This window comes from Amaranthus tricolor, chromosome 5 (assembly GCF_026212465.1).
Source record: "Amaranthus tricolor cultivar Red isolate AtriRed21 chromosome 5, ASM2621246v1, whole genome shotgun sequence".
NCBI lineage: Eukaryota > Viridiplantae > Streptophyta > Magnoliopsida > Caryophyllales > Amaranthaceae > Amaranthus > Amaranthus tricolor.
Window position 1 is genome coordinate 26,120,922 of NC_080051.1, and position 26,546 is coordinate 26,147,467.

General features: G+C 28.9%; 2 protein-coding genes across 2 annotated transcripts; one reads left to right on the top strand and one right to left on the bottom strand.

The window, feature by feature from the left end:
- Window positions 1-7,371: 7,371 nt before the first annotated feature.
- Window positions 7,372-15,092, bottom strand: LOC130813365 (GDSL esterase/lipase At4g28780-like). Its single transcript, XM_057679198.1, has 5 exons — window positions 14,482-15,092; window positions 13,371-13,498; window positions 11,066-11,311; window positions 10,011-10,266; window positions 7,372-7,884 (listed from the first exon to the last, which is right to left on the bottom strand). Exons 1-5 carry the CDS (start codon window positions 14,735-14,737, stop codon window positions 7,652-7,654), a joined length of 1,119 nt encoding a protein of 372 aa, XP_057535181.1. The 5' UTR covers window positions 14,738-15,092; the 3' UTR covers window positions 7,372-7,651.
- Window positions 15,093-20,636: 5,544 nt separating this feature from the next.
- LOC130812823 (monothiol glutaredoxin-S10-like) lies at window positions 20,637-26,422 on the top strand. The gene is made up of 5 exons (XM_057678436.1): window positions 20,637-21,109; window positions 21,253-21,326; window positions 24,700-24,774; window positions 25,518-25,544; window positions 26,159-26,422. The coding sequence occupies exons 1-5, from the start codon at window positions 20,757-20,759 to the stop codon at window positions 26,227-26,229; spliced, it is 600 nt and encodes a 199-aa protein (XP_057534419.1). The 5' UTR covers window positions 20,637-20,756; the 3' UTR covers window positions 26,230-26,422.
- The last annotated feature ends 124 nt before the right edge of the window (window positions 26,423-26,546 follow it).

Consider the following 26,546-nt stretch of genomic DNA (forward strand, 5'->3'; position numbering starts at 1 on the left):
ATAGTCCAATTAAGTAAAACCTTTATTCTACTGAAAATGTCCCTTTTTTCACGCTATCCAATGCACTTATTTAATGCTTAATATCTCTTATCATACGTAACAAAATATTATACAAGTAGATATTAATAATTTTTGCATTGTGATGAATTAAATAAGATCTAATTAACTATGTTTTAATTTATAAATTAATAATAAAATACAAATTATGAGTAATAAGCAAATAATATTAAAGGTAAGTGAAACATTATTAATTGAATGGTGGGAGTATAACTGAAGTAATGTTTATAAGTTCGCAAACTTTAGTAGGAAAGTTAAAACCTCGTCATAAATGATGCTTTGATTGGGCAATTATATGTTTGTAGTCGGTCACTCACACCAACCAGCAAGTTCATTGTGGCAGGGTCACTTTTTTTAATGGAAGAAAATGATGAATGATTATATTTGAAATTCGATTTTAAGATTTTGCCTTTAAAAATACGATATTTATTTTAACTAATTTATGGGTGAATTATTTGTAATATTTATAAGGAGATTATGTTTATTTTTAGAGTATGAATATTTAAAATATATACTTTTGAGAAATATGATCTTTATATATCATTATAGATATATAAATGAGTATAAATTTAGTATTTAACATATAAAATTCCCCCAAATCTCCAAAGAATAATATGTAGATCCATCCACGAACCTTGATAAATTATCAGGATAACAAAATCATTACATTTAGCGGCAAGTCTTGTATGCATTTAGTGCAGATTAATATATTGTGCATCTTTATTAATATTCTTCCATATTTAACCTAAATTATTTAATTATATCTTAAATGAAAAGTTGCATATATAATATACGGATGTAAATAAATGTATAAAAATCAGTTAACAAAATAAGAGAAATAGAGAATTATATGACAGATAATAAAAGGTTTCAAATCATATTTTGAGTTTTGACACTCTAAACTAAAAACTAGAGTAAATTTATCTGAAATTAGTTAATGTAGGCAAAAGTTTGAACTTAATTTGGAAGTTTAAAGTTGAGTAGTAGCGCAAGGGTAGATGATAGAAACAAAAACAGTAGAGAAATGTGGATTAATTAATGAAGCTACTTTTGTCTAAAAATGGTCTAAGTACGTGTGGGTCGGGTCAAATCACATGCCAAGATACTATTGTCATTTATTGTGAAATTGTGAACTCACAGTAATCTCAATCAATAATTTACTTGTATGTGCGGTGTGCCACTAAAAAAAATTTAATAACGCTCCATTATATTTTTGCCAATCAGTAATATAGTTTTACTTTTGAAATTTACAATACTCTTTATTTTCTAATACTTTGTGCTTTAGACATGGAATGACCTAAAATTTACAGAAATTTCACGTGATGATCTTAAATTTTCAAACATTTTAGGTGGTAGATATTTTTTTAATCCGCACGGTGATTTTATGACCTCTAGTAACACTTATTATTTTTTTTTTTTATTAAATTGAGATTTGGGCAGACTTTTTTCTAAAATTCCTAAAGTTCTGACTACATTTGGGCCACTTTCATATTGGCAGATGCTATTCGAGTATAGCCCAATTACCAAACTATTTCTTGAACTTCACGCAATTGAAATAGAAAATGAAACTCAAATCAGTCTATGGAGATAGTGTAAGTAAATAACGGTGAATTACAATATGACATAACAAGCTTGCTCTAGAGCGTAGTTACCAGAAATTGAAAACTTCCCACCAAATCCCATTTAAGAACATTTGTTTTCGAAATTATAGATTTAACGTTAACATTTTCAAAACTATAGTCTCCAATTATTTTTTGTGGAGCTGAAAACCATATATAATACCAAAGCCTTTTTTTCCATTTTGTTTTTGTTTTTTTCCTTATTTTTAATTGTTAGTCATTTTCTTTTCTAACCAATTTTTACATATTTTATTATTAATTATTTTTGCTGTAACATAAAATTATGTGTACGTTTCTAAAATTTTAAATTAACATTCCATTTTTGTTTTTTTGTATCGAATCAAATCTTATTTCAAGTGAAATTGCACTAAAATTCTGTTCTAGAAGTTCAGTAACTTATTCCATTACAATTCTCACTGTGAAAAGAGCGTTTTATAAATTTCTACATACCAGATTAGTAACTTATGTTAATGCTGATTAACTTCACCTCATTTGGCATACTAATTCAATGTTCTAAGAAACCAGATGTGTGCATGAAGTCTCCAAGAAAGCTTGGTGATTTCTGACTCTAGTCAAAGTAGATACTTGTTGTGTGGATATCAAAAGCAATTACTCAAACAATAAAGAAAATAATAAAAATTCAATGCAAACAATAAGAAAATCACACCAAGAATTTACGTGGTTCAGTAGCAAAGTAATAGCTACGTTCACGGGTACCGAGGATCAAATGTTTCACTAATAAATTGAAAAACTACAAGATGAATCAAGGATGAATCTCTCGTTTGATGGCTCACTTTCGCTGTTGCGTTTCTATCAAATCCTAACCCTAATTTGAGAGGACGACTCGTCACACAAAAAAACTCCAAAAAACAGAAGTGACGCGACAACTCGTTGCCTTCACCCTTCCCAGAAGTGGCTACTGGTCGCAAACCTCTGGAATTCCCATTCTTTCTTATGAGTTCTGACTTTTCTTATTATTTTAAATCTTAAAAACAAGTATATGATATATTGATGAGAGCAAATCTAAAGTCTTCCATATTATTTTTCAGCAAAGTATTGCCCCTTAAGTATTAGAAGATCAAACAAATTCAGCACGTATGTATTGCGTTAAACATGGAGCTTAAATCAATATAACTTCCAATTAATGAAATGATTTTCTTTTTTCAAAAGGTTGGCAGATAAAGTTGTGATTTACTAGTCTTCTAAAGAAAATAAATTGTTGAAACGATAACATGCCATTGTCCCAATGCTAGGTCGACAGATTTTTTTAACTGACCCTTAATTATAAACATCTTTTAGGACTTCATATAAATAAGTGTAAATAATAATTATCAAGTCTTTTGTACTGTGGATATAAAAAGATTTGGTGAACACGGATTTTGCAAAAGTAATAAAATAGACTATTGAATGTTGAAGGACATCACAGTAACACTGCAGCAAAAGTTTCAATTAAAGGTCAGTAATTCTTACTCCAAACAAGTCACAGGTTTTAGTAATAGAGCTTCTATATAAATGGGATCCTCTCATATTGTCGGTTAGCTAATAAGGTACACATAAGTAGAGGTGCTAATTCGGGTCATTAGGTCGATTTCAGGTCAAGTGTTCTGAATCGATTCAAAAACGAGTCTTGTGTCCCTATTGGTTTTTACATAATTTTAAATTCATTTTGAAGTCGAGTCAAGTCGGATTTGGTTACAAAATCGGGTAAATATCGAGTTGTCGGGTCTATTTAGAACAAACTCTACACAAAAGTAATCCTCCTTTCCCTAGGATGTTACATCTAGGCAACACTATATAGAAAACTAGATCAAAACTGAGATTATTATACCCAATTAAGTTCTACACATTGCATTCTTGTTGGTTGCATTACATCACATCTAAGCAGCTTATATGTTTAAGAATATGGAAAGGAAGGGGATGATAATAGATGTCTCTTATGTCTAAAGTCCATACCTCAGATTAAGCAAACATAGTGAATGAAAAGACTTTATAGTTTTACACAATGATAAGGCTTGACTGGAAGAGTTCCAGCAAAATCAGAAACCAATCTAAAATCTGCAGAAGTTTTAGGAATTATCTTCTTTAACAGATAGCATTGCCTTCATGTTATAAAGTAAATCCAATAAAGCAGATTAAGAAACCAAACAATCTACATAATTCTTGCAAAATTACATTCTACTCTTGATTTACAAGTATCCCTATTGATACTCTTACACTAGATACGATTTCCCATTCAATTCTTCTTGTCGTACAAAATCGAACCTAAATTCATCCGAAAGTTCAACTCTCTTCCTCCACCAGCCTTCTGCCAGTCTTATTGCGTAAATCGCTAATCGGTTTGAATTACGAATAGCTCAAATCATACTATTTGTCTGCACTTTACCAAAGACTCGTTGATGACTCCCACTTAATATCTAGGGGATTGGAAGAAGATTAACTAAACAACAAATGCCCCTCAAATCATGTACCTTTGGATTTCAAAAGGTTTTAATCAATACCACCTTAACCATAAACCATCTATCTTATTTTATCTCTAGTTATAGCTTAGTTCATTACCTCTATCCAAGGATGACTAATCAAAAAGAAGCTAATATACATGTAGAATGAGTAAAAGCCTAAAAGGTGTCCAACTATGAAGAAATCCAGAAACCAAGTACTAATTCCAAGCACAATTACATCTCAGAAAAAACAAAGGAAAAAACCCCCACAAGCCAATTCCTTTCCCATCATAAATTTTTTCCCTAATTTCTTAAATTTACTGCCATGAAGATGGCCAAAGAGGCAAAGAAGCTGAAAAATATCCTATTTGTGTCTGCTCCATAAGCACCACAAGTGATCACCTACATAGTATCAAACAAACCAGCAAACATCACAAAATCTCCACCCCCACCATCACTTTTAGTAGGGCGAAGTTTGAATTTTAAATTAGAGGTACCAAATAGTTGATATACTAGTTAATTAATTACTATATAAAAACTACTAAAATTATGAAAATTTTAAAATCATATAAACTGAAATGACTTGAATCATAACAAAAAAATATATTCAACAAATAAAATTGAAGCTTCCCTATAATTATCCCATTTAAAAAAATCAATTGTTTTTGATATTCGCCCACTTAGTCTAAAAAAATAATCCCCTATTAAAGTTAAGATATAAAAATAAAATCTCACACTTAAAAAGGTAAATGTAAAATATAAAAGATAAATAGTAATGATATTATAATATAAATTTATTAGTTTATTAAAATAATATTTATTTATATTAAGATTTGATCCCTTAACCTTAGGTTACAAATATATTACTTCATAGTAATGTCTGTCCTATTTTGGCACTCTTTAAAATTATATGTATCAAGGGGCCAAAGGATTGCATTTTCAGCATAGAGTCGAGTCTTCCCTGCCCCAATATTGCTTCACCTCTGCTTGTAATCATCCACCTGATATCCCACACAAAGTCAGGATTCGGGGAGATAACGTACAGACCATACCCGAACCCCACCATCACACGTTATATACAAAACAAGATAATGATAGGGAAAGTCGCAAATGAAACCAAACAATAAAGGAAAGGACAAAAGATAAATGTATAATAGCAAAGAAAACAACACTACCCAGTAACCAAATTCCAAGCTTTTTATTCAAATACTTCAATTTTCTGTTATCAAACAAAACAAATATGTCTGTCATTTTACCCAAGAAAATCGGTGAACTTAAATCACTAGCAAAGAATAGTTGGAAGCTTTCATTCATGTTTCAAAAATCAATTGAAAATAAAAATCTATTCCTATTGTTTATTACACCCAAAAAGATATAAAAATAGAAATTGAAGTTACTAATTATGAAAACAACGCTACCCAGGAATTAAGTTCGTAGATTTTAACTCGAATGCTTCAAATTATAACAGAATAATTCAACCAAAAGAGAGAATACCTGATGATGGGAGATGATCTGAGAGCAGAGGAGTGATTTTTGTTATTTGCGATTCCATAATTTTACTCTTTTGCCGTTTTCTCATCAATAAACCTAGAATTTGAATGGAGTAGTTACTAAAGATTTTCAATAAAGACCTTTATTTACCTTTTTCTACTTTTTGATACCTAATCAAAAATTAGATTTTTTATACTTATCATTTATCATTCACTTTAATTTATATTTTTATTTTAATTTATACGTTAAAACATAATCAAGCTATAAATTAATATTTTATAATTTTTAAGTAAACACAATTTGAGATATTTTCGATTAAATATGTTTATTGACAAATGTGTATAAACTAAAAGAAACAATAACAATGGATAGGAAGTAGTATTATTATAGAAAATCAGTGAAAACTTTATATTATTTTTTCAATTATTATTCATCAATTAATATTATTTTGTTTATTATTCTTTATATGTAAAAAATATAGTAATTTTTTTTTGTTTTGATGCCTATTTTTATCTATCTATATCTTAATCTTAATATCAACTCATAATTTTTTAAAATATACTTAATTAAATACGAGGTATATTAAAGATTAAAACAATGTATTGTATAGCGTAAAAACAAAAAGCGTAGTAATATAATTATTTTGTAATATAATTATTTTGGAGGTAGTATATGTAAATAACGGTTATTTGTAATATTAACAAACAAATCAACCTTATGTGGAAGAATTTGAACGGGTGAGACTTTTAAGATTTCAATTTATCTTTTTTTATTCTCTTTATGTTATTAGTATTTATTTTGTCTTTTTATGGTGATTTATAAATCACAGTGATTGGTTATAAATTTTTGATTATTTTGAACAACACAAGAGTAATATTAATTTGTTTATTTTTTCTTAATGAAGTAGTAGTATTTGACTAAAATTATGATTCAATCAATCTAATACATTTAAGGAACCAATTCCATCAAAATATTATGTCGATAAGGCTAAATGTTCCATTGAAATTTGAAATAGTGAAACTTTTGGTTGTGTTGGCTTTGAAATCATGTATAAAAATCAACTCAACTAAAAATTTAAGCTGATGATTATAACTCATGATAAAATTGTAGTTATATAATAGTATACAAGGAGAGAGCTAAGAGCCTCTTAAAAAGAAGAATTCGATCAATAAGAAAAGATTATTTAGGACTTCCAATGAAAACAACAACAAATAATAATAATACAAATAGCATAATTCAACAATCTTTATAATTGATGATTACAAATGTATTATCATAACTCTCACACTAACTGCATCTTAGTAGCAAAACGAAGGAGCAATAAAATTGAGACCTCAATGGATAATTAGCTAGCAAACTAATATTGATTTGTCGCAGTATGATTTTTATATTTGATTCTAAAAACTCTCCTATTAAAAGGTGAAATATAGAAAATGTTATGTGAATTAAGGTTTTTTTCAGCTACAATTGAACAGATGATATAGATGGTGGTGATCAAGGAGTGTTGTAGACTGACAATACAAACCAACATAAATCTTTTTCAAAATATTTTTTCCTTACTCATGTACACACCTTAGGAACCGATATGGTTATCTTTTCTAACATAGTGAGTATGTGCAAGTATTAAAATTGTAAGAATATAAAAAATGAGAGAAAAATTTATATATGGGTAAAAAGTTAAAGAAACTGATATAAATATTACAAAAATATAAAAATGTTGTAAAGTAAAAGAAATATAACTCTAACTAAATAATTCTGCTCACATATTTAAGAGAGTTTATAACCAAACACTAAATTGTAAATTGCTTACAAGTAAAATTGTAACAACAATATTATTATTTAATAAAATCCACAATAACAGTGACAAACAATAATAGAAATAGCTTAAATTTCAAGCCATCTAACTTGTGCATGCCTAATTTTACAACCTTTATAATAGTGAATAGATGATTACACTTGAAAAAGAGCACCCAAAAACTAGAAAACAAGAAGGAAATTAAAGGCCCATATGTATCATCATCATCATTAATTCATGATCATAATAAATTAGGTATTAGAATCAATGGCCAAGATTGTGCTAAGGTTCATGGGGCTCATATGATCAATAGAACCAACCATCATTTGTTGCACAATGTATCTGTTAGCCCTCTCAGTTGGGTGGTATGGATCCCAAAAGGAATAAACATTCCTATCTGGACATAGATTTGATGCCAATGTGCAAAAACCAAGCCCATTGTAGGGCCCTTGCCCACAACATGCTATCCTTGACACTTCAAATCCTGCCATTTTAACATCACCATTTCATTTAATGCATTTTTTGGTTTCACCTACTCTTTGGAGGCTATTCATTATCAAACAAATTAAACACTTTCTGCCATACTTATAAGGTGTAAACTTGTACTAGATTAGATAGAAATTAATATATAGCTGCCTTTATTAGAAAATATATACCTTTTTCATAAAAATAATTGGTTTTGTACGAGATCGTCTAATCATGAGGCAAGCCCATATAATCAACTGTTTTCCTAATTGATCACTTTTTGATTGTAATTTAGAAGTGATCACTTTAAAGATATAAGTGATTACAAATTCTTACTTGAGACCGTTTTTATAAAAGACGCTTCTCAAATGGGCTGACCCATTATTAATAAAAAAATAACTACCGGAAAAGCGCGCTGTGTAATCCTATTTGAAGTTGGTGTTATAACCTATTGAAGTTGATATTATAATCTATTAGAGTCGGTATTATAACCTATTAAAGTTGGTATCTCCAAATAGGCTATAATACCAACTTTAATAGGTTATAACACCAACTTCAAATACCAATTTTAATAGGTTATAATACCAACTTTAATAGGTTATAACATCAACTCCAACTAGGATCAAACGCACGCGTCAGTTTTTAGATTTTTCTATTTTTTTTTTACTTGTTGAGCCTAGGCTTGGAGAGCCGTCTTTAATAAAAACAGTCTCTCAGGAGAGGCGTTGATGAGTGATAGTTTTAACTTCTAGGTCTATAAATCGTGATTAATATTTAAGATTATAAGTGATCACTTTAAGGTTGTAAACGATCACTTTAATGTTTTAAATGATTAATTTAAGACCAAAAGTGTATATTGGTTCAATGATCTTATCATATGAGACTATCTCATTTAAAAATTTGTTTTTGACATAGGAATACCACTTTAGGATTTGAACAATTTGATAATTATTTTAAATAATAAACCGTAAACATAATTCATTGTTACCAATAACTTTTGAAACATTTTTTTGGTCATTAAAATGATAATTATAAGAATCACTTTATATATATGTTTGACTACTCTTTTATATATATATATATATATATATATATATATATATATATATATATATATATATATATATATATATATATATATATATATATATATATATATATATATATATATATATATATATATATATATATATATATATATATATATATATATAAAGGACAATATTCAAGTAAATATGATAAGTGAGAGTTAAAAAAGTCAATCAAAATAAGAAAATTAAATTTTATTTTATTTTATACACTCAATGAAATAATTCTTAACTAACATTAGTTCAAAATTTAATAGATATGCCCTCTTTCTATCTAACTATTAGATTGTCCACAACTAACCCGTTTCGCTTTTAATTGTTTAGCCCTACATAGTAAAACATTATTAACAACTTTTATCATAGCAAGAAATTGATGTCGAGTTGATTAGTTGTTCAAGACTTTTCCCAAATTAGAAAATTGGCAACCTAATAAAATGAAAACATGTACGGATTGAGCAAATGAAACACTTGTAGATGATGAGAATCAACTTAAAGGAAAAGCCCTTAATTATTAAATTAATCCGTAATTCTCAATTTAGTTGTATTCGTATATGTATATAGACTTTTTAATGGTGAAATAAGGAATTTTCAAGTCATTAACATTATTAAAAGTAATCCCTTAACATTATAAAATTATAGAAAAATTGACATTAATAATTCAACCTTTCACCCAGCCGTTATGAATAATTCTATTTTTGGATTATTTTCGAATAATCTAAACTTTGTCATACATTTGCCCATAATATATCATATTATTAAATAGGTAATGATAGGGTATACTATCAGCAAATTGAAACAAAATTTGGATTATTCATAATGAAGTTAAGGCAAATCTTAGAATATTAGAAAATAATTTAAAGTCAAATTATTCACAGTGAATGAGTAAAATGTTGGATTATTAATATTAATTTTTGCTAAAATTATTTCTTTCAAAACTTTCAAATAAAAGAGAAAAATAAGGGAAATTTAATAAATTATAATATTATTTTAATTTCCATATTATTTAAATAAATATATAAACTTTGAAAAAAAAAAAACTATAATTATAACAACGTACCATATCTTTGAGGGTATTCAAGGAACTCGTTCAACATCCCTTGAGTATTAGAGGCAATAAAAACATCGGCGCCAATTCTAGAGTTAAGATCTTGTAACATTGCATTCAACCTTGGGTTGTAAATGGCACCGGCTTGTTGCGGCTCCGGCGCACATTCGCCGTTTGCACTTCCCTGTGTTGCCAACACTCCGGGAACGCAACCAATAGGTCCAGTTCCGGTTACCAATACTCTTCTAGCTCCGAGCTCATATAATCTCTGTGTGTTTGTCACAATATATAATTGTGTTGATTGTGAGTCGTGACATTTAAAACATTAAGAAAAATTGAACTTTAATAATTAAGATATTATATTGCTCATTTGTTGAAAATAAATGCATCTTTATTTTGATTATTTTTATATAATCGCGACTATTATATGGGTTAACTCAAAATATATATACCTTAATTAATTAAATAAATCAACCTTCATTTAATGTCTATTCAGCTTTTAAAAGTATCTTAAAGCTTCATCCTTTTTTAAAAAAATCGTCCTTTTCAAATAAAGTTTCTCAATCATTAAAACATTAGTTTTCATTTAGATTGGATATATTCTTTTCAGCATATAGAGCTTAATTAATTAGAGTCTTATTGATCACATTCTTTTTATCTTTTTTGATACGGGGTATCATCTGTCGTGATTCAAACATCCCAAATCCTAATCATAGTTTATATAAACAAAATAACTGGGTATATGATAGTGATGCCAATGATGAGATTTTCAGCAAAGTGAGATAAATAGTTTTTAAAATACAATATATTTAAAGATGAATTTATTAATACTAAGTTTTGATTAACATATTAATTTTTGCTCAACCATTAATTTACCTTTGTATTTTGACAAAAAAATTACCTTAAACAAAACTTGATATTATTCTAACTACTCGTGATTAATCAAAAATTAATATTATTATAGAAAAATCAGCGGATACGATAATTTTTTTTTTCATTTACTTTTTGCAAATGAGCAATATATTATTCATTATTAGATTATTAAACATTGGAAAAAAAAAACTTACATATAGAATACTCTCGTATTCAGAGATGACAAAATTAACGTAGTCAGATAGATTTGGGAATTGGATACGTCTAGCGGTAACTGGGAGGACGAAGTAATTGTTGATAAAGTCATTGCCACCAAGTGTGATTAAAAATAATGCTCCATTAATTCGGTTTATTGCTTCTTCTTCTCCAATTAATTCTGCTAATTTTTGTTGGTATTGCTCAAAATACTGATACTGCTGCGCCATCCTTATTATGTTTACCTACATCATAATTAATTATTTTTAATGCAGTTGTATAAATATATTTCACAAAGATAAAGAAATTTTATGACCATTTGTAGGGGCTTATCTAGACTCGGGCTGGCATGGGCCATGGTCCGGATCATGAAAAATAAAGTAGTGAGTTAAATTGATGTAGGGGCAATGCAAAAGCTGGAAAATTCTACGTAGACCCTGTGCAATTTCAAAAATTATAATATTTTTTCTAACAATTTTCTATTTTTAAATATTTAACATGTACTACATAATTTAATATTAAGGCCTCCAATTTTCAGAAGTGTTGTGCGGTTGAACATGCTCAAAATCTCCTTGCTGATATTTAGTGTTTGAACACAGAACCTTCTACATGTTTTGACATAGGTTTTTCAAGCAAGCTGATTACACTACATTTATTTTCTTTGATACTTATTGTACAATACTTTTCTTAATTAGTTACATGATGATTAATGGGTTATATAATATTAGTCCAGGTAATAAAGTTTTTTTGGATTCACCTTTGAGTTCCATTTGAACCATATGGAGAATATTAAAGAATAGTTAAACTATGTGGATCGGATTTTAATAAAAAAAAGTGGTGCATTTTTATAAAAGGATATTATTGGTAAAGTAAAAGGGACAGGGTAAAGTAAAAGGGAAAGTATATCAATATTTAAAGAACAGAGAGAATAATTTATCATTTCATATTGGCATAATCGGAGTATATAATTTATCTTTATAATTTCAAACATTAAAATGAAATGTTTCGATCTCAATAAAATGAGACAATATTTATATTCCTATATATGAATATGAAGCGAAAAAATTTAAGTTTTGAACTTGAAATTAAAAATATATATTTGTATCAATTTATAATTAAGATTAAAATGTTAGCCGTGTAACATCATCATTTAAGGATTTCATGGAAGAAAGAAACTTAAGAAAATATGGGGAAAAATTGTCTATCACGGTAATTAACTAAGAATACACTACTAATTAAACATAATAATAATAATAATAATAATAATAATAATAATAATAATTAATAATACTCCTAATGAATTTGGGAGTTATGGTAGTCTCCTTTATGTTAGGATGTACAGTAAATTGCCATAACTAATACATTTAATGGCTTGGCAATAAAGAACCAGCAAATAAAGTAATGCATGATAGTTACATTTACTAATCTTACGTACCCCTCACATGCATATAAACTTGGTCCATTCATTGATATTGAGGCATGGAATTTGTGAATCATTTCAAGATATGTACTACTAGTTATCCTATTTAAAGAAAGTATAAATATTATATATATATATATATATATATATATATATATATATATATATATATATATATATATATATAATATAAAATTACGTGAAAATCATTTAAATTGGTGAAAACTGAAAATAAGGGTAAATATTTAGATTTAGGAATACATACTTTTATGGCATATTTGGTAAATATCTGCAACTTTGAAATCAGATGTACATACACATATTTTCAATGGTGCTTTTGTAAATATTTTAAAAATCAAGAACCCGTAGAATATGTGTACATCTTATATCTAATATGTATCCCATTTAATGAGATATATATGCACCTTTTTGTCTGTTTTCACCCTATCATGCCCTTATATATACTGCATGAAATGGGAAAATGAGAGATTTACTATACTTAATATAATGATTATGGGTATAAAAAATACGATAATAAATACTTTAATAGACCGAGTGATAAAGAATAATGCTAATTTTAATGGAAAATCTGGATAAAAAATGAGTTTTTCAACAAGCATTAGTTATGATGTCGGAACCAAAAAGATCACTACTACATGAAAATTCAAAAACAAAATATATACAAAATTATCATAAAAACTTTTACTTATTTTTATTCAATGCTCTCATATGCGAACGTAGGAGGACATTAGGACATTTTGGTCCGCTTATGGCATCAACGGTTCATTAGAAATAATAATAATAAACATAATAATAATAATAATAATAATAATAATAATAATAATAATAATAATAAAAGGAGGGAGAAAAATATTAGTACTTACAAACTGAACACCAGTGTCATTAAGAATCCCAATACCAGCAGAAGCAAAGTTTGCGCCAACCAGAAGATTTTCTCCTTGCAGCTCGGGACTTAAGTTGGGCAATAGGGGCTCTATTCCAAGTTGATCACCTTTTAATTTATTTAACATAAGTCAACCCCAAAAAACTATAATCAGAATTCGGCATAAATCAGAATTCGCGATAAACAAGATACATTCCAGACTTTCAGTTCATTAACTGTTTGATTTACTTCTATATGTTAAATAATGCTATATAGTACAATAAAAGTACTTTTTTCACTATATAATAGTATAGCGTAATGGAAAAATTATTAGGAATAATACAATTTTTTGCTTATTTTCCTATAACAATGCTAATTTTTAATTAGCCATGAATAATATCAGTTTAGAGGGGATGTTTTCCTAAAATACCCCTAACATGTCAAAAAGCAAACTATAGAAAATTATATGACAATAAAAATTAATAAATTAGTCAATAAACTAAAGGATATATTATTCCTAATGTAAATTGCATTTGTCCTAAGCTATAAGAGTACTACTAATACTTAACATTCTTCATTATTTATTTTTAATAAATAACAATAGGGTGAAAGAAGAGAACGATCAGAAAATAAGACAGTTAGAATCAAATTCAGATTTCACCCCAACAATAAACTAAGTAGATAATGCTATAAATAAGATAAGATATGATTTTCTTTTAATTTCATGTGTAATAATATGTTTTTAAATTATCCACCAATAAGATTGAAAAATGTAGTTTTATTATGCTTGATGATTAGTATGATGGTGACCATTTAACAAAAATATGTTTGAAAAAGATTTAATCTTTCCTACCCTAGTTTTTATTATACGTTTGTTTCAAATCATCATACTTCTTTTTTCTTAGATTATATTACTAATTAAGGCATTATATTATGTCTTTTCAATTAGTTCCAATTGAGGGACTTTTTAGTGGAATTAAGACTTATAATGACATCTTCTCAATAAAGTCTTTAAAATTTTGAGGACTCATTTAGATTTAAGTGTCCCATATGTCACTTTTAACGAATTTTCTATTTATAAATATAAATTAAGTTATATAAATGTGACTTACAAATAAGATCTACGAGGTTCTTGCCATTGGAGAAGCGACCAGTGGGGCCATTGGGTGAGTCAATACCATACGGTGGTCTATCAGCCCTCGCGGTGGTGGCTAAGTAGTTGTTGTTGCCATTATCGACTAGCGAATCTCCAAATACAAAGAAGGCTCTTTGAGCTTCAACCTTGATAGAAACCAAGGCTAACAACAATGCTACAATATACAAAACAATATTCATGGAAGTCATCTTAGAGAATGAAGCACAATGCATTATAATGTATATTTTATAATATATAATATAAAATAATATATAATATAATAGTATATATTGTATAAAAGCAAAAGAAATGTAGGGAGATTATATATTTATTATTTTTGTATTTTCTCCCACTTGAAAAATGCTTTAATGGAATAAATGAGTGAGGGATGGATATCACATTGAGCTAGGTGAGATTTATAGATGACAAAAGAGAAGTATATATAAAGAAAAAAAGTAGAAAATAAACGAAGGATGGAGGCCTAATTAATAGCCTTCTTCAGTGCCACGCACCAACAAGTATATTGTGTAGTAACGCTTCCAACAACTTCCTAGCGTGGAGGAATTGAAATTTAAAACGAAATTTTATTGATCAATTTTTGTATGAGATTATTTAATGGCATGGCGAGACATGTCTATTTAAGGAGTCTGAAAAAAGCTAGTAAATATGTTAGTTACGAAATGGATGTTAGGATTAATTTAGCTGGAGAATTTAGAGGTAACTCGCTTACAAGTTTGAACTAAAGAAGGTTCAGTGTTAAAATCAGTTGATAGTATGTTATACGAATTGTTTCTCAAGTTATAAGGTGGTATGTGGGACAGCTCACATATGAATAACAATAAACACTTCATCGATATATTATTGATATAGGAGGCCAACTAGCTAGTGAGCTAGAAATATAATTATAAAAAAAATAGGCAGCTAGAAAATTTTGGACATTTTTTTGTGGCAATTTTAAGTGATCTAATCCTATCAATTTGGTGTTTGTGGCGTAATTTTGGGTGAAATTTTTTAACAAATTAAAGGTTTAAATTTTTGGTATTTAATTAGTTAAAAATATATTAAATTTACTACTAAGTCAATCAATATAATTTTATGAATTTTAAAAGTGTAATAATTTATATATATATATATATATATATATATATATATATATATATATATATATATATATATATATGTTATTATTAAGAAAAAAAATTGAGAAGGGGACGCCTCTTAAATTTTGGTGCTTTTGCACTTTTTTCTTGTCATTTATTTCTGGATTTTATTAAAAATTTAAAGCAATTGGCCCATTTAATTATATATGTGGGAATTATATATATATATAAATATGATTATTATTATGTATACATGTTAAGATTAGCCAACTAGCTTAATGAAAATATAATTTTAACGAGATTATATAATACTCTTTTTATTTTAACGAGATTATATTATTATTATGTATACATGTTAAAATTTCCATCAAAGTGTAACCAATAAATTATAACAGAAGGAGAATTAATAATGTAAAGTGAGAAATTATTTGCATTAGTATTCAAAAAGTGACAAACATACTTGAAAGTTGGAAGAAATAGTGACATTAAAAAGGGTAAGATATTAATGAAGGGAGTAACTACAATGTAAACTTGATGAGTTGTTAATTGCTATATTAAGCTAAGTCGTTTTTTTTTTTTAAATGATATTAAGCTAAGTCTACTTACTATTTATTTTAGGAAACTTGGTTAAATTTAATTTATAACCTAGTGAGTCATTTCCCTTATTCTATTTCTCCATGGAGGTGGTCCATATATAATACTCCCTCCTATTCACCTTAGGAGTCCCATTTGACTTTTCACGGATTTTAAGGAGAGTCAAAAGTGGGACCCTAAGGGTAGGAAAGAGAGTGGTATTATGGGTTTTTAATGTAAGGGAGGTAAATTAGTATGGGTAATGGAGAGTATAATTGAAAATAGGATAAAGTTACTAAGGGCATAAAGTCAAAAACCCATATCAAAAATAGAAAATGGGACAATTAAGGTGACTTGACCATAAAAAAAAATAAGACACATAAGCTGAATAGGAGGGAGTATACATTAACTCTTGAGTTTTTACATCCACACAATTTAAATAAGTTTATTAATTTTTAATTTTTATATAATATACAATTGTGATAATTTTATAATAAGAAAGTGATTAACTCATAAGCAACGAAGTATTGTGTAACATATGCAGTTTACATACCTAGAAATTAATTTGTATCTAATTCTTGTGGCTATTTAAAATTGTACTCATTTTTGGTGATTTGGCCTATGAACAACCCATTACACATGGGGACCTAGCTAGCTACACACATTATTGACATCATGAATGACCAAGAGTAGTTAACAAATGTCTTCCTAGCCATCACTATATACACCTCTTTTAAGACAAAATGAAATTAACTTTAAGGGTATATTTGCAATCAATATATAATTTATTTGAAAATTAAAATTATAATTGGTTGAATATATACTTACTAAATAAGGGGGTCATGTGAAGAATTTTAGATAATTTTCTGTTGGGTTTTATGCTATTTAATTATTAAAGATATCTTAAATAAAGAAAGTGATTGAGATATATATATATAAGTTCATGAAAGTTTAGTCAATTTTCAATTTAGCATAATTCATATGACAATTATTTTCCTTAAATGGATCTATAAGAAAACTTTTTGTTTGAAATTCTATCTTTGATCACATTTGTTTTTATTTATACAAAGACATGTGCTAACGAACATGACGAGGAGAAAATTGATCATTTTTGAGGATGGTGAGAATCAAAATTTTGATACAAGTTATCATCATCATTCCGACGAGTCCCGCCCAAAAGCAGAGTCTATAGAAGGTGGGAAAGAAGGAAGATGGCCTCATCACGAAGAGGTTGCAAACTTGCAATCGAAAGGAGCCCCTCGTCTCAAGTATCCTTGTCATATGAGTTTCCTGCAAGGAAAAGCTTAAAAAAAAAAAGACACAAAACACATAAATATATTCATAGATTATATTCTTTGACACAAGTATTCAATTATTAGATTAACTCAATATTCTCTATATATTCCGATTAAATTAAAGTATTATAAGGCAAAATGCCTACCTCTCATCTTTGGAGTAGTACATCAGTACATCATGTTTTTTATTGCAAAAAAGAGTATTGAATTAAATACTTTCCCTATGTAGTTTACAAATATATATTTACTGCTTTGATAATCAAAAATAATAAAAGTTGCACTATTAAACTTTTTATATTCTAAAGCCTATTATTAACAATCATTATCTTCAGTTACCATTACAAAAATATATCAAATAATTGATAAAAAATCAAATAGTTTACAACTACATTTCACTAATTTTCTATTAATTATTTTCTTCTTTGTAATTATTTATTAAACCTTTTTATAATTTTATCGTACTAATTTTGACTTAAATAAACTAAATTTTTGCATTTCCTAAAAATTCATGTGTTGAAATGAAGCACCTTGATATTAGTAGTTAAAAGAAAAGTTTTAGCATTGATATAGGCCTTGTTCTCTCAAGTCTCATCATATAATTTTTTTACTAACTTAATTTTTACCAATGTGAATTTGTTGTTACTCAAGTAAATATGTTATTTTTTTTTTTACGAACTTAATTGTTTAAACTAATAATAATTTAGCAAAAAATTATTTTATTGTCAAAATTTTTAAAAATTTCAATTAAAAAAACAAGTTTAATTCATAAAAAATAAGTTCAATTTAACATAGTAGAAAATCAGTAAAAATGAACTATACTCTAAAATTTAGTTGAATAAGCAAAAAATAAAGTGGTCAAAAGAGGAGAATCATTGATTAGCCTAATTGTTAAGAGTTTTGACCTTTTACTAGTTTATGATATGAATTTAATTCTCGCCACTCATTACTTATAGAAAAATTAATTTTATCTCTACTTTTACCCGTAAAAAACTAGAAATCACCTAACCTAACCAGTACAAATTTATTAATTTAACAAATTTGCATGGTGAGTCATATATATTAGGAAAGTTTTTTTTTTTTTTTTTTTTATCAATAATGTTTATTGACCTAAAAGTTTACATGCTAAATTTTTATCAATTTTGACCGGTACAAATTTATTAATTTAACAATTTTGCATGGTGAGTCATATATATTAGGAAAGTTTTTTTTTTTATCAATAATGTTTATTGACCTAAAAGTTTACATGCTAATTCTTTACGTTTAACTTTGTACGTGATGGATATGATAATGTGAAACTTGAAATTCATATAGTTAAACTTGACGAAACAGACTTAATAGTTGTGTCTAATTCCGACTTAAAATTGACCTATATCTAAATTGAAATTGATAGGCCAAATCCATTAAACTCATACTTATTTCAAGATTGGCTTATCTGAAGATAACATGATCGACTCGACTAATAATAGCAATTAAACAGTCAACAATTAAAAAAATGAAAAGAAAACTCTTATTTTTTGGTGATCTATTTCTAAAACTTTCACAATTATGTTATATTTTGAACTCATACTTTTAAATAGACATTTGCTTATAAGAAGCCTTTTTGATAATCTAGAGTTACCATTTCTTCTTAAAAAAATAAAAGAAAAATTAAAAAATTAAAACCATTATGTATATTAATAGAAAAATCGGTATCCATAGAAATTTTATTATTATTGATACAACCTCGTATAAGCTAACATCTATAAATAATTTTTAATATAGATTTAACATTTATTATTATCATCATTATATCGGATTAATCCAAGTATATATTCTCCAATATGCACCATTATGAATTTCCAATATGATCTATAATTCTACAATTTGACTGGTTAGGATCATAATTCATGTATTTGTTTCACCATTCACCAAACACCAATAAATAATAATCATCACCATTGATGTAGTTAAAAAGTTAGGCAAAAGGATTGGTATAAATGTCTACATAGTTAGTTAAGGAGCATGTACTAACTACTAGTACTAGACGACTAGAATACCTTCATGTGTCGCACTTCTTTACAATAGTACTCTCTAAAGTCTCAAATTGAGCTTGTTTGATAATAGGTTTTTTTTTAGCTGGTTAGTTGACTTTTTACTTTTAACACAATTTTATTTAATGATTGACTTTAAAATAGTTAAAGTTAGCTTTTATGTTAGACAACAAATTGATTTTAAGTCAAAATAAAAAGAAATTGCTCTAACCATCGACCAATAACTTAGTTGATTAAATATTTCAATTAACAGCTAAAATAACAAATGTTATCAGCTATATAGTAAAGTCAATCGTACTGATTAACATCCAACATTCAACAATTATTGTCATACACCCTAGCAATATTAGTTGATCTAGCTGGTGGTTAGATCTTATCAATAGGGTTTCTCATCTCTAAAACCATTCTCCACATGAAAAGATCTCGTCTTAAGAGAAATCTCAACTCAAGATGAAATACGTGTCTAATGGAGTTTCTTTTATGACAAGTCAAAGAGATTTTCTATGTACACAATTTTATAACAGTGGGTAACGGGCTCTTCTCATAAGATCTAGACTGTTGAGGCAAATGTAACAATATAACACTAATTTATAACTTAGTTCTTTCAATTTTGATTCTAAAAATATAGGAGAGAAAAAGCTCAAATTGTGTAAAAAAAGGAAAGCATTTACATAAAAAGGAAGCGAGAAAAATCAAATAGGAAAAAAAAATTAAATTGCATAAAAACGAAGGTGAGATAAAGTTGGGTTAAATTAGTTAAGGATCAAAGATAATTAGGACAGTTAATAATTATAATTAGACATAATGGGTCATTTAAAAATTCAGTGATCAAAATATGATGGGATACTTACCTTGTACTTTTTAATTTGTCGTGACTATAACTTGTAAATATTAGCTATAAATTACAAATGAACTAAATTTCATGACTAATTTTACATTAATAATACAAGTTATGTATGAGAGTATGTGATTACCTATAATTAGTTTAGTGTTTTAATTGATAACTTTATAATTTTACAATTATAAGTGATTTTTTAAGATTATAAATAATTAATCATTTTAAAATTATATTTACTAATTAATTTGCTATTAAAAGTGATCACTTTAACGCATTAATATATACATCGAGTAAGACTTTGATCGAGATGTCCGGTAAATAATAAGACACTTTACTTCCGTTGAGCAGAAAATACGACGCGTACAGTTCACCACCAAAACCATCACCAGAAAGTTCAAAAAAAATCTCCATTAACAATGGCAGGAAGCAGTCAAGTAACAAAGGGTGTCTATTCTCTTTCATTCTCTTCCCCTCGCACATCTCTTCTCTCTCAATCTCCTGTCTTTTTCCTTAATTTCTTAAACTCCACTCCTCGATTCTACACAAAAAACCTTACGCTTAATCTCAATTACACATCTACTCTTAACTTCAATGGCGATGTCAGAGATAAAGCCCCATTGATTCGTGCTATGTCATCATCATCTTCTTCTTCTTCTTCTTCTTCTTCTTCTTCTTCATCTTCGTCTTCTTTTGGGTCTCGTCTTGAAGACAGTGTGAAGAAAACTGTCACCGAAAACCCAGTTGTTATTTACTCTAAAACTTGGTGCTCGTATGTCCCAAACTTAAAAGCTTTGTTGTTTATTTAATTTTGTGAATTTGGTTGCTTTCGGAATTGCTGATTTTGAGGGATTGAAGTAGATTTCTGTATTTTTAATCGAACTTTTTTTTTGTGTGTGTGTGTGTGTGGGGAAGGTATTCATCTGAGGTCAAATCATTGTTCAAAAAACTTGGGGTGGATCCATATGTTATTGAATTGGATGAGTTAGGTATGTTTTCATGTTTTGATTATGCTTTTTTATGATTCCAATGTTTCATCTACATATTGTTATTGAAATGTTAATAGCGTTGGTTATTTATGCTGATGATAGATAATAGTACCATTTCATTGTTCAAATTGTAATTGGATGAAGGCTTTGTCATTATTGTTGTTGTTGGTTTGAATTGTGGTTCCATCCTCATAATGATGAAATTCTGCTGTAAAAGGACTTGTGTATAGACTTATTTAGAATAGAAATCATTATTATAAGGGTATAGGATGGGTATACATACTCAAGAAACAACCTACTGTAACATACTCCTACGTTTTTGCTGAGCTAAATACTGAACAATACATTCCCTAGTATTGCCTTGATTCACAGCATGTGTACGGTGTACACCCTTAATCAAACCCTTGAACATCAAAGTAAGCTGCTGTAGACTTGAGTGCACCAAAAGTTTTGCCACCAGCTTCAATCCTGCTGCCTACTGTTCTTATGGAGTGTCCTTAGACCTTGCACGCCTAGCTGAATCACTGATACCGTCAATACTCCCCCTCTCCCCTCAAACTAGGAGGAGCAGAAACAGTAACTCCTAGTTTGTAAATAAGTTGTTTAAATTGAGAAGGCAAATTTTTAGTCAGAATATCAGCTAATTACTGAGTAGCAAGTTTAAGTTATCCTTCAACAACTTTTTCTCTTGTATAACGACATGCAATCTCAAGATGTTTTGTACAATGATGAGACCGGTTTTTTTCCATGTACATGGCGGATTGATTGTCACAATACAAGGTGTCAAGGTTTCAAATCATTTACACTAAGACCATAAAACAATCTAGTCAGCCAAACCACTTCAAAAGCAACATTAGGCATAGCTGTATACTATACTTCTGAACTTGACTTTGAAACAATGTTTAGCTTCTTGGATTTCCAACTTATTGGAGATTTATCAAAAAGAAGCACATAGCCTGTTACAACTTATTTTCACCTTTAAGGACAAGCCCTTGTCCACATGTAGAAAAAACATAATTCAAGCTGTGTGTTAATGCTTGCCAATGAGATGTCCTAGGCTTAAGGTTTGAATTGTGTTAGCCTGGTGTTAGTAAGTGAGGTTAAGTTTCCAATGGTACATCTATACTCCTTCCGTCCATTTGATTTTGCCTCACCAGCTATTTATTCCGTCCCATTGAATTTGCCCCATTACAATTTTTAGACATGACTCTACTTATAATATCACACTAATACCTACAATTTACTTCTCTTTCCCACATTAAACCTTATCATCACCCCACTAAAGAACATGGTTCCTCCTATAATACTGCACTAATATACTCATCTATCCACTTTTCTTAATTCGTGTGCCATCCCCCCAAGGAACAATCTGAAGATGATAGAGTATTACAATTTAGAATCTTCAAGAAACTCACCTTCTGATAACCTTAGGTGCATTGGCAAAGGTTTAACCTTTTTGAACTGATTAATGCCACAACCCTTGAGTAAATCTTTGATGAATTTAGATGAATCATACCCCCAGGCTCATGATTGACCTTAATCCCTAAGAAATAATGATGTTTTCCCAAATCCTTTACGGTGAAAGCTTTGTGTAAATGAGCTTTTAGTTTAAGGTTTTCTTTATGATCTCTTCCTTTGACCAACACATCATCCACATTAACTAAGAAGGGTGTGATTATTTTTGAATTGTATATAACTCAAGATTTTAATTCTTCAAGCAACTTGGCATGTTATTGTCTAGATGCTTGTATAAGTCGATTCAAGGAGCTTTTAATTATGAGGATTAGGAATACCTTTAGGCATTAATAAATAAACTTTTACTTTTAAGTCTCCATGCAAGAAAGCACCATTTACATCTAATTAATGTACATGCCAATGATTACTCGCTGCAACAACCAACAAACACCTTTTGGGGAAAAAGTTTCTTTATAGTTAATCCCATACTTTTGATTGTACCCTTTAGCAACTATTCTTGCCTTTAACCTTTCTAGACTTCCATCATCTTTTAATTTCACCTTGTAAACCCCTTACTACCTATGGCCTTTTTTCCTTTTAAGTAAAGGAACATCCTTCCAAGTTTGATTAAGGCTTCATACGCAAGAGTCATTGCTTCTATCTACCTAGGATCTTTGTTTGATTCTTCATAAGAAGATGGTTCAACAAATTGTAAATGTGTTTCTGCTATTATATGTTGTACTGAAGATAAGGTATAATAATGCACAAGATTACACAACTGTGTTTGAGCAGAATAGCATTCATAATCAAGCAAATAAGAAGGTTTCTTAGTTAATCTAGATGTCCTTTTAGACTGATCATTATAATTAAGAACCCTTTTTTCTTCATCTTTTATTTTACTTGTATCAAAACTAGATATTTGACCTGAATTAAGACTTTGATCATAATGTAGCTGATCAATATCTTAACTAAGGTCAGAGTACTGACTAGAAGGAATATCCTCTTCTGCACTCTGATCAACAGAAAACTTTTCTGATGATATAGGAGCAGATTTATCTTTAATACCTTCTGTTCGTTCAAAATTTTGATTCATCTGTTGTGTAGTGAGATCAGATATACTATTAAAAGGCAATAAGAACTGATGTACAGCCTGAGGATCAGTTTGATATGGAAAGGATCTTTCCTGAAAAACGACATCGCTTGAGATAAAGAATCTTAAAAGTAAAAAGTCCTCAATGAAATTCCCTTTCAACAACCAAGTACCCTCCTCTCCAGGTAGCTATAGAGCCTGAACCTCAATCATGAAATGGAAATCCTCTATTTCTGTTTCTCACTGGTGCATTATGCAGAGAAGGCAAATTGAATAATTAAAGTGAAAGGATGTCAAAAAGGTTAGCATCCTCTCCAATCTCCAAGCATCCTTTAAGCCTTGCCGAAATGGAGAGAAAGTTAAAACTTGTGAACAAATATCTCAAATGAGTCATTCTTGTAGAAACAGACATCACAAACAGACTACATTTTCTCTTGATGACCCTGTACCATAAAGCTCTGATTCTAGGGGGAATCACCACATCCAGTTTCTCTTGAGAGCTTTTATATTGAAAAGCACAATGGTTTGTGGGAATTACAACTTTTCAATACTGACTCACACCTAGGTGGGGTTTCATTACCCTTAGTAGTGATAACCTGAAACAACACCCCATTGTTTCTTGGTAACATATATTATTTGCAATTTCACGTAAGAAATACAATCTTTTCTAATGAGTTGTTCTTATATTGTCCATTATAATTTAAAATCAAAGACCTATTAATTTTTGGCCCTGTCAAGAATGGGCGTAAAGGATATTAACGTCATCCTTTCCTAGTTCTGAATATTTCATTCTGTGAATGATAACTTGTTTGTATTTTGAAATTGCAGGTGCTCAAGGGCCTCAACTGCAGAAGGTATTGGAGAGGCTTACTGGTCAACATACTGTTCCAAATGTTTTCATTGGTGAGTGATGTTGAAAGATTATTATGTGTTGTTTATGATTCCCTATCTAGATTTTGAAATCATCAGCTTCTGAATAAGATTCTACCGAGTAAGGTTCTGAGTAAAGCAAAAATCAGTTTTATTTATAAAATATTTGTTATCCCTTCTCAGGAAAAATTAGTTTCAGATTTCAATTAGCGAATAAGTAACAATTAGTAAAAATCAGTAAACGGCATCAACGAAATACACTAGATAATCAACACAAAATCAATTTTGAGTGTCAATGTTTCAATTGGTAACAATAGCTTCAATGGGCAAGACCGATTGTGAAGTGAACAGAGCTAAACCCTATTTTCAGTGATTTGTACATGATGTACAGGAAAGAGTGTATTTTCTTCAATCTTAATTATGGAGCAAAACTAAAAGTTAGCGAAGCTAATGCAACTTGTATAGGAGTTGTTTATTAAAATTTCTAAACATGATTTGCATCCATGCCTTCAATTGTTGAAAATTAGTCATCTAAGATTTCAGAATCTGAAACGGTAGCTTAAGTTAAGAGTTATGTTTGTCTGCTGTCAGGATCGTGCACCATTCTAAGCAGACATCAGGTAGGGAAAATAGTTATGTTTGATGGCTTGTACTTGAGAATTTGGTTTCGATATTGTCTGCGTTTGCCATCTTTTTTGCCTCATCAAACCTCATAATGCTCCATTTCTTGCAATATTCTAATAACCAAATCTTTTTTTCTGTTGTGCTCAAACCAGGTGGTAAGCACATTGGCGGTTGTACAGGTGATCATTTGTTTTCAATTTTAGTTTCTGTACCAATTTGTGCTTCAAACTTTCCTGTTTTGTAATTGCTTGGATCTTTGAGCTTGACAAACCTAATTTATACCTTCCATATGATAGCTGCGTACAGCAGTTCTGCAATGTTTTAGATTTTGTTTTATTCATCTATTACTTTGGCCTACTTTTACCATACTTCAGGTGTTGTTGCTTGTGTTATGTGATAGATTGACATTTAGTTTGCTTCTCAGTTTGAGTTTTTAATTTCTTTTGAAGATAGCAAGCATAATTTTGGAAACAAGTACTTTTACCGCCAGTTCGTAAGATTGTTTTGTTTAGATTAAGTATGACCAAATTGAGTGTATGATACGACTCACATTGAAAGTGATCAAGAAACAAAACAGGTCCATAAATCTGAGTCTGAGTTGCTATTGTTTTGGGATTTGTAAATTTCTTTCATGTAACCTTGTTATGTCAACTCAAAAATCTTTGGGCTGGTTTTTGGGTACGATTAGGTCAGATGGCATTTTTAAGTATCCGCGTGCACAACATCATTGTGAAGTAATTGAAATGACTACGATTAGATGTTGTATTTATTTCTACTCAATGATTTGATGCAGATACTGTGAAGCTTTACCATAAAGGAGAACTTGAACCATTGCTTGCTGAAGCAACTGCCAAGAGTGCATAGGGCTAGGAACTTCAAATTCATTAAATCTATTCTGTTGGTTCTTCTTTGCAAGTTATGCTCATCTTTTCCCTCTCAGAATTGCATTTTATTTTTTATGTTAAAACATACTTACCGGTACTATAGGCTCTTATTAAACTCGCATACTGTATCGCTTCAAATCTTATAATGAAATTAAGTTAACTTGGGTGGTCAATTCTATTCATTTATGCTAGCATAAAAGGTGGAGTGACATTTCAAAGATCCATAAGGGATGAAATTTTGATCATCAATTACGTTGTCGGTTCTCCATCATAAACGAAAACTGGTATCCTTCAGAA

What these genes read in the sequence shown, in the direction of transcription:
- LOC130813365 (XM_057679198.1), bottom strand. Translation starts at nt 14,737, where the DNA reads ATGCATTGTGCTTCATTCTCTAAGATGACTTCCATGAATATTGTTTTG. An exon ending in GAACCTCGTAGATCTTATTT is followed by an intron (nt 13,499 to 14,481) that starts GTAAGTCACATT and finishes ATAAATTAAAAG; the next exon opens with GTGATCAACTTGGAATAGAG. An exon ending in TGAATACCCTCAAAGATATG is followed by an intron (nt 7,885 to 10,010) that starts GTACGTTGTTAT and finishes TTAAAATGGCAG; the next exon opens with GATTTGAAGTGTCAAGGATA.
- LOC130812823 (XM_057678436.1), top strand. Translation starts at nt 20,757, where the DNA reads ATGGCAGGAAGCAGTCAAGTAACAAAGGGTGTCTATTCTCTTTCATTC. An exon ending in TGTTCCAAATGTTTTCATTG is followed by an intron (nt 24,775 to 25,517) that starts GTGAGTGATGTT and finishes TGCTCAAACCAG; the next exon opens with GTGGTAAGCACATTGGCGGT. An exon ending in GCACATTGGCGGTTGTACAG is followed by an intron (nt 25,545 to 26,158) that starts GTGATCATTTGT and finishes GATTTGATGCAG; the next exon opens with ATACTGTGAAGCTTTACCAT.